Source organism: Apaloderma vittatum, unplaced genomic scaffold, assembly GCF_000703405.1.
Source record: "Apaloderma vittatum isolate BGI_N311 unplaced genomic scaffold, ASM70340v1 scaffold20133, whole genome shotgun sequence".
In the NCBI taxonomy this organism is placed as follows: Eukaryota; Metazoa; Chordata; class Aves; order Trogoniformes; family Trogonidae; genus Apaloderma; species Apaloderma vittatum.
Window position 1 is genome coordinate 20240 of NW_009707693.1, and position 11779 is coordinate 32018.

Consider the following 11779-nt stretch of genomic DNA (forward strand, 5'->3'; position numbering starts at 1 on the left):
CACAGTGTTGCGTGAGTCTCTAACCGTCCAAACCCATGCCGTTAACTTTCTGGGGTGCTGCTGATTCCACATATTCAAATCACTCCCCCTTACTGTTGCTTTCCCTTCCTATCTTTGGTCCAACCTCAATTTTTAAATCTCCTAGATGAGGAATGACAAACAATGGCAGACGTGCCACTGGGAGCATGAGCAGAAATTGAATGGTATGTATGAGGCAGGAATTGCGAAGTGTGGCATCTTCTGAAAGATTTATGAAGGACAGCACCATTTAGACTCTATTAAATTCCGAATTTAGCAGCAGTCAGGAGTGTGTTTTATACAGAAGTAACATCCTGCTGATGAGTTATGAAGGACAGAACCTCCCAGCTCTCAAACACTGCCTGACAGCATGCATGAATATTGTTTATTAGTTTCTTATTACCTTTTACTTGGGAGAGAAAAATACAATTTGGCACGCTATCCTTAGAAGATTGATGATCCTTGTCTTAAGTAACAAAGTTCTCCTTGAGTCAAACAGGAACTAACTGAGAAAACCACCGTTGTTTCCTCCCTAGAGCCATTTACTTTGACTCATCTGCTTACCTTTTGTAGAGAAGCTGCTGTCGGACTGACCTTGGAAGAAATCTGATCAGAATGTGCTTTCTTAGTGGATCATTTAAAAAACATTCCAGACCGTCCACCTAGAATTATTTCATAAGTTAATCAAAATGTGAAATATAACTTATCCTTCAGAGTATCAAGCTTTGCTACCAGAACTGTCTACTGAAATATTTTCTAAGTAAACATTGCAGCTTTTGTAAAATGCTTAAATGTTACTCGTGTTAACGAGGCAGAAGATTCAGTGAGATTGTAAAAAGCTCTTTGCAAAATAGTAGCTTAAAAATTTGCACTATTACCATGCTGTACATTTTTTCAGTGTGGCTGTAAAGGCAACTAACTTCAGTAAAAGAAACTATCAAGAACTGAAGCATCTACTCTCCAACTGCTAGTTCTGTTAAAGTACACCACGAGGATATTTGTTACTGCTTATAGATCCAGTTGACATTATCAGACTTTAAAGTAAACAAATGTAAAACCAAAAAACTACTGTACCTTGTAGCTGACTTGTACTATCTGAACAAAGAGCGAGAGAGGCAAGGAGAGAAGAATGTCACTGACCAGAGCCCAACCAGATCCAAACTCTGTGTGAACTGGGAGAGGGGGCACATAGCGCATCCACGACGTGTCATCCACGTACACTGGCAACGAGAAGACTGACTTAGATTCCGACACGACAAACCTCATGGTTGGACTAATGGTTCTACTGGGAGTGTTCAAGCAGAACACATTTGGCAGTTCATAATCTGGAAATCTAAGCCTTTGATTTTCAATCTTTGTTGAAGTGGACTTTTACAGGTGGTTTTTTTCAGTTGGTGGGGACTCTTGAAAAGCACATTTAAGCATACTAATAAGAAATCTGTCCTTTTTTCTTAGCTTATACAGACATTTCAGAGGATGCCTGAAAGCAACAAATATAATGAATTTTTATGTTCTGAAGTACGAAGGTGGCTCTTACACTACCTTCATAAGACTAATATTCACTAAGATACACTGTTCCAAGACTTAACTATCAGCATATTTAAAAAAAATAAAAAAAATCTTCTGGATACCAAATTATTTCTTTTTCTACACCCAAGACCATGGAGAACAGATTATCAACCACCTCTAGCATCCTTTTTCACTTTGGAAGTCATGTATCCTGCCCTCCTTACTAAAACTTCTTTTCGTAAAAGAAATAGAAGGTGGCAACATTTCCTAAGTTCGTTTAAGCAGCAATTATGTAGCTAGGGCTTCAGTGTAGATCTATCCCTACTGAATCTAAACCATTTCTCCAAATTTATTCAAGATTATTCTGAATTCAAATCCTGCTCTCTGACTTACTAGCAAACTTTCCAGCTTTTTATCATCCAAGACGTGGACCTACTTTATTTCACTATCCAGAACATTGCCCTGTATCTCAATCTGAGAACAAGCCACTGATAATATCTGAATATTTTTTCAAGCATTTGTGTTCCTATATTAAAACGTTTTCATTAAAATCATATTGTCAAACAGTTTTGGAAATACTACACCGAACCACAGCCAAGTCTGTACAAAAGCCAGGATGTGCCATTTCCCACCTGTTTGATTGGACAACTCGATGTCAGTCTCCTGCCCAGAGATTTCAGGATTCACCACAGTTGTTATAATTTCTACAGTCCCATCTGGTTGCGCTTCAAGCACAGCTGCATCCACATCTGGCCCTTTTTGCTCACCGTCACTGCCTTCTTTTTGCTGTGTTCCATTTAAAGGGTGCCCATAAATTAAGTACCAGAGGAACATGTGGACTATTCTTAAACGGGGCATTTTGGGAAGAAAGCCAAGGGAACGCCCAAGTCCTGGAACTGAGAGGGAATATTAAATATCAAACAGAAACAAAAAGAGGATTAGAACAGGAGAAATAGTTACCTCTGCAAAACTGATGTGAAGAAAACTAGAAAGATGGGCAGTTGAAAGGAAATATAAGATACTAATATTAAGTTACAAGCAGTAAAGAAGTAGTGACTGCAAATACTGCAGCTCATGACTGTAAAAAAATATAAGCAGCTAAGAAAACATTAGCTAGATTGCTTTAACATAAACCCATTTTTAATTCTATAAAAGAAAAAAAGCAATTGTATCTTAGAAGAGCCTGACATCTGAAAGCGATTATTAACAGTAAGTGGGAAAGCGAAAGATGGCAGAACTAAACCAGTTCGCTGTACCTATAACAGGTTTGTAGTTCTTCAGCTGTGTTATGCCCATTTTTTCATCAGTCTTTCTTTCCCGAATATTACCAGCTTTACATGAACTTTCTTGCATTTCTCCTGAATCAGGAACTGCCTCTTGCCCCGGGTTTTCTTCCTTGGCATGGTCCTGGGACGTTGGTGTCTGGGGAACTTTAATCCTGTATTAAAACCACACAGCAATTAGGTCAAAATGAAGCAGAGTTCAGTTCCTCTTCTTTCCTGACTTCGAGAGTTATTCAGCCTCTTGCTTCTGCTTTGCGCTTCCATTTCCCTGTTGTTAAGGAAGAGATTTTTCTTCTGCTTACTTTACATTTATTTCCTCTGCACATTTTTGCATGAACTAGATGAGTTCCCCACAAGCCATCCAAACCGTTATTGCAACTTGCCTGTTTGCAGTGCTGGAACTGGAGATTCGGAAACGCACCTGCTCGATGGCACTTTTTACAAGGGGATCATTGGGACTCACCGAAGGATGCACAACAAACTCCACCTGTTCAAAGCAGCAGAAAACAAAAGGTATTTATGGAGATACTGGCTCTTAATCAGCTGCATAAATTATCAGATATTAACATGCAGTTAAATAACAGGAGCCACAATGGCTGAATCCTAGGAAGACTTAAAAATTCACAGCACGTTAACATTTTTGGATCGAAACTCCTGTTGCTAGTTTGTATTAAGCAAGAGGCCAGGCCATGTGCCCTCTGTACCAATACGCAGTTAATATTTCTACAAACCCGTAAATATTACGCTGAAAGGGATAAATGAAAAGCTGCACCTCACAAGACCAAACTAATACTTATTGTTGCTGAAAGTACACACACTATTCCAATCAGTAAAATTTCTTATGTGCTCTACAGTAATTGTGCAGCAGATAATTTTCAATAGATTGTCTCCCTGTTTATGAACACTTCACACACTAGAGTTACAATGGCAATTGTCAGCTTTACAGCTACAGACATTTTACTTCCATAAACCTCAGTAACAGTGGATTTTGGTTAAAAAAAAAAAAAAATCACTTTCTGTGAATTTCTACTCGGAAGCTAACTTGTATTTCTCATATACTACTGGCTTTCAAAAGGGGATTAAATAGAATTGTATTGTGGCCTGACAGTGCAGGGAGAGAACCAAGAATTGCATAACTGATAAGCAGCAGCACCTCTCAGAAGGAAGATTCAGAGACTTTGATCTCTAGACTACTCCCTGGTTGCGCAATTATGTGCAGCACAATAATTGAAAGCACTAATCTGGTTTTCACGGTAAGCTTGGTTTGAGACATGTAGCTCCTGGGCAGCTCAGCTGTGGGTTCTGCTATACAAAAAGTGAAGTCATCTGTATTTTTCAGGCTGAAAACTAAATCAGAAGGTTGTGAGAAATGCTGCTTCTACTGCCAGGGGTTTGTACAGTCACCTTTTTACTAATGCCGTCTTGAATGACCGTAGTACGATAGACTCTGAGAAGTCCTTCTTGTGCCAGCTTCTGCACCAGTCGCACGATAGACTTTTTGCAGCATTTAGTGGAGACACCTTCTTGCTTCTCTTGATCCATGACCATTTTCTGAAACCTAAAAGATGCAAAAAATACCTTGCATTTTAGGCAGTCAGGAACATTGCTGTGCTTAAGCAGCACATGGGGTGAATGGTTCTGCCCCTTCTTTGCTGTAAATAACTGGTAACTTGGCTTTAAACTTCAGCTGTATTTCCTTTGTAATCAAGCTTATTATTTTTACACGAGGACTGCTGTGTTGATGACAGCAAACTCTAAATGCCAGATTTACCTGTGTTTGGCTACAGCCTCCCAAAGGTCCGGAAAACCTAGAGCTTTTCTTAAGTGGCAGTTAAACATAGGCAGTTTATGTTTCCCCTTGTGGGCTCAGTTCTGCTTGGGGCAGAAGGAGTTTACTTTGTGGCACTCAGAGCTCAGAAACTACACACACATTCACAACAGAGAGACACATATTCTATCACCTGAAGCCAGCTCACGTCTTCCCTCGTGTAATTATCTGCAGAGAACTCTTATTGTTTCCAAACAGATGATTCATTCTAAAGATTCAGTATAACTGCAACCCCTCCAAACCTTCCATGTGCCATCCTCTCCAACGTTACAGCATGTAGTGCCACCAGGGATGAGAAAAGCCAGCAATGGAATAAGCATGCAGACTGCTTGTTAAAGGAGCGCTCCTACTACCAAAATCCCTCAGGTCCCCAGTACGCTCTTTTCAGATGGACTCACGTGAACAAGCTTTCGATCAGCCGGAGGTTTCGAACAGCTTCCACAATGAGATTTCGGCGCTTCAGCAGCCTGTATGTTTCATGAGATCTCTCCACTGCTGTAGCTTTGGAACGCTTTTCCTTCTTTTGGCCACACGTCTTCTAGTGCATAGAACAAAAAAATTTCACATGAACTATTCAATGTCTGCAGCCTAACGTTGGTTCCTGACACAGTAACATCAGAGGAATTCAGAGTTTTGATGTATTTATTTGTAACAAAGTAGTCAGATGGGGATTATCTTTTATCTCTCCTTCACAGGCAAGGAATCAAGGCAGAAACTAAGATTTCCATGCACTCAGATGCAGAGATTTATGCACTTTCTCTGCCAATCCCACATTCTGAGCCATTTAGACTTGAGAGTTTTGGCCTAGAAAGCTGGTAACTGCCTTAACATTGTGCTCAGTCCAAGCCAACGTATCTTGTCTCTCAGAAAGGCTTCTTGTCCCAGGCTCTGTCCTGCAGCAGTGAGGCTAAACTATTTTCATGTTGAAACCCGTTTGTTCCTCTTGGATTAAAGGAGAAAGGCCAGCCAACATGCAGCACTTACGTGCGTGCGCACACACAGACATTAGTTGACAACACACGTGACGTCAACACAAGGAATTTGGAGAGCACCAGGGAACTAACCCAGAACTGTAGTCTGGACATCTACCTTCCCATCTCCTGGAATAATTTTCACTTGCAACTATAATGCAGCCAAAATATGAATGTACTTTGAAATTAATTTTTAAAAAGGAAAACAATCCCATAAATGAATAAAAACCCTATAGCTTTAAGTCTTGCTGTAAAAGTACATAACGTGACTCAGAGAGATGTACCAACAAGAAAATACTAAGATGTGTGATCTTACCTTAGGGTCTTCAAGTCTGACCTCCTCCACCACAGCCCCATCCCCATCTCCATCAGTGGAATGAGCACAGGTGGAAAGACTGGGCTCCTGCTTGACAGTTTCTGAAGTAGAACTCTCCCCCAGAAGGTTGTCTGGGAGCTCATCAGGCTCTTCAACAATTTGAGGGGAAGGCAGCTTCTTCCCCTGAGACTTCACAGTTCTTGGTTTTGAGCCTGGTTTAAGAGCAAACACTCTTGTAATTGTTCTGCTTTCACAGTTCCCTGCAAATGTTCAGCTTCTCTCTCTTTCTAAAAGGCTTCTCCCCAACCACCCAGGTAACTGTACCTAAAAGCCTTAAGCTACATTTTTCACATATTCTTCTACCCTGCTGGTAGCAGTGGTTTGATCGTGAGTGCCTGGACTCAGACTCCAAAAGTAAAGTTAAAAAAAAAGAAGAACTCCCTGTCATCATTGCTGGTAGCAGTGGTTTGATTGTGAGTGCCTGGACTCAGCCTCCAAAAGTAGAGTTAAAAAAAAAGAAGAACTCCCTGTCATCAAATAATTCTTTCCATGCAGACTCCTTTTCATAGGCAGACTTAGAAGACCATGAAGGGCCAGATTAGCTTATCTAGAAACTGCTGTCTGAAGAAAGGAGAGTTTTTGTCACAAAGATTCTCAAGTTCTTTTCTGACTCAAAGCAGAATGAGGGCAAGGATTTAGTATTACTCCAAAACTAATCTACGCAAGAAATGGAGATCTGCTCTCCTTCCTTCCCTTGGAGATTATCGGAGAAGTTGTAGGAACATTCAGATAGATAAAAACAAAAAATAAACCACCATATCCTCTTTAAAATATGTCCCCAAAAGGCTGACAGGTTTCACACTACGATGTTCCAGTAACTAAAGAAAATGATGAAGATAAGACATTTTTGTTACGACACGCTTGGGCGAGTAGGGCTCTGGGTTGTGGGTCAAGTCATCCCAAGTCTATTGGTGCTTGACAGGAGTTAGTTACCAGCTAATCTGGTGTCAGACAAGAAGCCAGTACTACTCTGTACTCATCCCACTTGAAGGTTTGCATCAGTACGTGAACAAATACATTTCGCACAGGCTCTAAGGCTCAATACCGGGCATTTCTAACTGAAAAAACCTCACTGATAAAGGGGAAGAATTTTTATGTTACAACTGGGAAAAAAAAAAAGTTAACTGGCTGGTTTGCCAACTCCTGTGCTACTTCCCACATCTGAGATGACATTTACAGATCCAATGGGATGAAATGATGCATTTGAAAGAGACGCATAGCGCTCCTTTTTCCTTAGTGAGGAAGAAATAAAATATTTCAAGAAAGGCGAAGTGTGTTCAAATCCCTTCTGAAGGATTCGCACATGACTTTACAGCTCAAGCTCTACCAAGATGGTGTTCTCTGATGGGCACAGCCTGAGCTGTAAATTGGTTTGAAAAACAAAATCCATGACAGATACCTTGTCAGTTTATCACAGAACATCCAAGGCAGGTAGAAAATTTACTCGAGGTTGCTGTTTCTCTCAGCAAGCCAGCCTGACAGCTAGCTACCAGAGCCTCCCCACTGGGCTCACTTTTAGCCACACACTCCTGTCTCCTTCCCTGCAACAGTTTCAGAACTGGTCTGACCCTCTGCAGAATCATTCCAGCCCTTCAGGCCACCAAAAACCACACCTGCATATTGAACGGCTGTGTGAGCCCAGTACATGTGCATGGGAAAAAGGGAAGAAACGATGTAGGGGTATGGAGAAGCACACTCGCGGTGATTGGCGATCAGCAAAAAAGCATTGAAATCATCAAGTAAGCGTAACCGAACAAACAAATATTATCAACAAATGGAAGCCAATAGCATATGACTTTTGTCTTGTTTTTTTTTTTAAAAAAGGATCCATAAGAAAAATGCACTGTTCTTTCCAAATTTCAGAATCATGATCTACCTTTCGCTGGTGTTGACTGATGAGTATCATCTTGGAAACTTAATTTCAGCATGGAACCTGAGTTGGCCTTCTGACCTTTTCCTCTCTTCTTGCCACCCTTCCCTTCTTCTTCGTTGTCAGACTCTGAGACCAAAGTATCATCTTCTCCAGGAGACCCATCTTCCACAGGTGGGGAATCTTCTGGCACTAGAGCCAAAGTAACTGTAGCTAACTGCTCACTTCTAGCCTTCTCTCTCTCAAACTGACGGTTTAAATCACTCTCCTCTGCAAAAATGTACGAAATGTACTTTGTTGTCCTTTGCCGACCTTCGTCCTCCATAAAACCCTAAGGAAATAGTTGGAACATTATTTTACCACCTTACTTCTCCACTCTTGCAGTCTGTTCTCCAGCATCAACAGCAGAAAAGTTTTCTGACTGTTCTTCCTTTACATCAAAGGATATGATGTTATTCTCCTTTTTTTTCCTAAATAAGAAACCGCTAACCTTAACATATAGAAATAAAAAGAAATACCATGCCTGAAAAATAAATAAATCTGCATTACCTGCATACTAGAATGAAACGCCTACAATATGTGGGATGTAGAAAAGTCTAGAGAAGAATAAACTGTATGTATTCAGACTGAAACCAAATTTTTTTAGGAAAAAATTTCTGCAAAATAACTGCATTGCAGAAGTTCCCAGCGTGAATCAGACTTAAGTAGAATTGCTGCTGCCCTGTCTACTACAACACCTGCTTTCAAGTACCTAGAAACTCACTTAGCCTATCAATAAGGGAAGATTTCATCTTCATGGTTGACTTAAAAAAAAGCATGTTTACGTATTCCAGTGATTTATATAGTTTGGTTTTAATTCTGCAGAACTTTTTACCAATATACAAGATCTTAGTTAGAAAATTCTCTATTGAGGGAAGGTGGCAACTATCCTGCCTTTGTGGAAAGAGCCAGGGCGGGTGCATGCAAGAAATGAGGGCTGAATTTGTTTGTCTGGTTGAAATGAAAAAACAGAAATATCTGGAAATAAGGAGTTTAATTGCTATAACCTCTACAAAAGTAACTTTTTTTCCCAGGATTTACTGGTATTTTCAAAAGGCAAGTAGATGAGTGATTTTAAAAGTACAAACAGTCTCTGACAAGACCCTTCAGTCGAGGATCCTGCAAAACAGAAATTGTCTTATAGTCAACAGTGGCTATTATACACTTTTTCCTCAACTGAAGTCTTACCAGGACTTCTGCACAGTCAACTATTAAATCACTCCTGTTTCCAGTGTTTGAGGTTAACGCTATTCTAACATATCACCACAGTAACCACAACTGTATCTCCAATTTCAGTAAGTATCTAAATTATTTTATTTTAACCTTACCTTGACAACTTTGTACCTCTCCAGAAGACGACAAAGCATCCTTGCTTCTAGCTTCCCCACATTCATAGCCAAGCGAATTTCTGCCTGAGAAATACCTTTGGTTCCCCTACTTTCAACTGTTTCAAAAAGGAAAACCAGAAAATATCTCAGGGAAGTAATCTGACTGAATTATATAAACATGTATTTGTATGTACATTCATATTTGCTCTCAATAACGGTATATGCCAGAATAGAAAATTTAACATTAACTGCTAAAGGCATTTTCATGGACCTATACAACATAGAGTCAAATACTGCCAGAAAACACAGTTTTACACGAAGCAGTGCCCCAGCAGAATAAGATTTGAAGGCGGTAGCTTCAGATGAAAAGCAGCGGTGAATTTTTCCCCTGACAGCTTTCTGCAGTTAGATATTAATTTCTCCATTATGAAAGAGAAAGAAATAGAAGAAGGAATACTGTTTCCTTCATCACCTTTCCTCATCCCACCACAACATCCTGTTTCTACCACGCTGTTTTATTTGGCTGGCACTGAACAGCTGCTCTCAGGTTCTGGAGGGGTTAACAGGTGGCTCCACCTAGAGCCTCAGTCTAATCTGAACATAAAGCTCATCTTTGCCATGAAAAACCGACACCTTCCAATACAGAAAAGGTAATCAGAACTTAAAGGACTCCCACAACAGAGCCCTTTCTTTTATACATACAAAGAGTTAGAAGGCAAAAGGAAAAGTCTTTAGCACGTCTTAGTACGTCACCTACTTAGCTCATAAGCCTGGGTGAGCATATCCCTTTCGCAGACGATATCCACAGGCTGAACAGCTTTCGTGATGATCTCTTCCTCGTCATCATCATGATAATCTTCCATTTTCTTCCGAAATTCCTTCAGTAATTTAAGACAACGGACCATGACATCGGTTCCTGTGAACATGAATGTCAGTAACAGCTTTTAACAAAATACTCTGTGTGTGCGCACTTGAGCCATTTTATTTCTTTCAGCAGCATAAAGAAGTAGCAGCACAATGGGGAAAAAAAGACCAAAGACAACTGTTCATTTCCAGGAAAGGTTTGCAGCAGCTTTTCTCTACATATGTATCTTTTAAAATACTGCTTAGCTGAATTTTTGCAGTGCTCCAAACCTTCATGTCTGTGTTGACACGCAGACTGCCCAATACAGTGATTTATGAGCAGAATGGAAAACACTGCAATAACCGGAGAAATTTCAACAGCACAAATAAATCAATAAAAGGATTAAGTGCTAATCCACAGTGTTACATTTTCAGAACACATATCTGACTGGGAGATCTCTCGCTGGGTATAAAACCACTCCTTTCTTTCTCCAGATTCAAAGCATTTTTCACTTTCTACAAATGCAAGTAATGAAAGAAAACTGTACATCTGAAGATACAAAACTCATACAATAAGCTACCTGGTTGCAAAACTGTTCTTTAATACAAGATTGCCTTTCCACAGCAAGTAACCAGAGCAGAGGCATGTTGGTGGGCTCTATCAAGTGCTGCTGTGAGTTCCCAAGATTTAAAAATTCTAGGAGTGGGATTTTCACTTGACTTTAAGCAGAGGTTCTCCTCAGCCTTTGTGTGCTGATTCCACAACACATGGTATCAGTTATATTACGGAAGCTTTATGTGCAATGATGTATGAGCAGCTGAGATTCTAGATTTCCTGTCTCAAGTCCTCACCTATTCTCTGCACCTAGGGACTGGCGACGTTTGTTAACACACGCATGTACTACAATTATACACAGTGAAAACAGAGATAAAATCTAAGGTTGTTGCATGCAAGGACAGAGCACGCTGCTGCCCCTCAGCCACAAAAATCTCACACATTACTGAATTCCACATCTTAATATGTTACGGTGCACTGGCTGTGCTATGGGAACTCTCCACCTACTTTACCCTTCCAGGATCTGATAGAAGAGTGGTGATTCTGACTCTATTCTGACTCTTAGTGGTGATTCTGACTCTATTGAAGAGGGACAGATGAGCTCAGGAGAGCTGTGGCGATCCTGCTCCTTGATCCAAGGAGGATCTGCTACCACCAATGTCATCTAGCCCCTGCCGTGCAATTTAAGAGAAAAGTGGCAAGCTAGAACTAGGTTCCTGTCCTTCACCACCTTATCAAGTTGCAGTGATTCAGCAGCTACTGCAGCAGAAGCCAATTCATCCTGCAGCAGTAGGTGGGAACATCTGCAGCCACCTCTGCTTCTCTGCTACAGCCCTGCGGTGAGAAATCCCAGGTGAAAGCTTCAGTTGAAATCATTAAGGTTTCAGCTGATGACTTTTATGCATAAACTTAGACTTGATGACCTCAGAGGTCTTTTCCAGCCTTAACAATTCTGTGATTCTGTAAATACGCTCAGTTACTGAAGCCCAGCTCACAAAGTTAATTCACAATAACTTAATCACAACACACAAAAACCCCAACAAACCAAAACGAGAACCAAACAAACCAATTCCTTTTACTTTGGCTCCTGCTGCCCAATAATGTACTTTCCAGAGCAGATGCTCAGGCTTCATCCTCAGTGTCCCACATATTTCTATC

General features: G+C 40.5%; 1 protein-coding gene across 1 annotated transcript in view; it reads right to left on the reverse strand.

Annotated features, from left to right (window-relative positions):
* The window catches only part of GTF3C1 (general transcription factor IIIC, polypeptide 1, alpha 220kDa), a gene marked incomplete at its 5' end in the record, with an annotated part of 29697 nt that extends 19559 nt beyond the window's left edge, over window positions 1–10138 (reverse strand). Inside the window, 11 exons of the mRNA XM_009866306.1 lie at window positions 583–680; window positions 1093–1238; window positions 2160–2423; window positions 2784–2965; window positions 3194–3297; window positions 4215–4368; window positions 5037–5173; window positions 5926–6137; window positions 7862–8186; window positions 9223–9338; window positions 9980–10138. Coding sequence (XP_009864608.1) covers window positions 583–680; window positions 1093–1238; window positions 2160–2423; window positions 2784–2965; window positions 3194–3297; window positions 4215–4368; window positions 5037–5173; window positions 5926–6137; window positions 7862–8186; window positions 9223–9338; window positions 9980–10138 — 1897 coding nt within the window. The remainder of the gene's footprint in view (window positions 1–582; window positions 681–1092; window positions 1239–2159; window positions 2424–2783; window positions 2966–3193; window positions 3298–4214; window positions 4369–5036; window positions 5174–5925; window positions 6138–7861; window positions 8187–9222; window positions 9339–9979) is intronic.
* Window positions 10139–11779: the final 1641 nt, after the last annotated feature.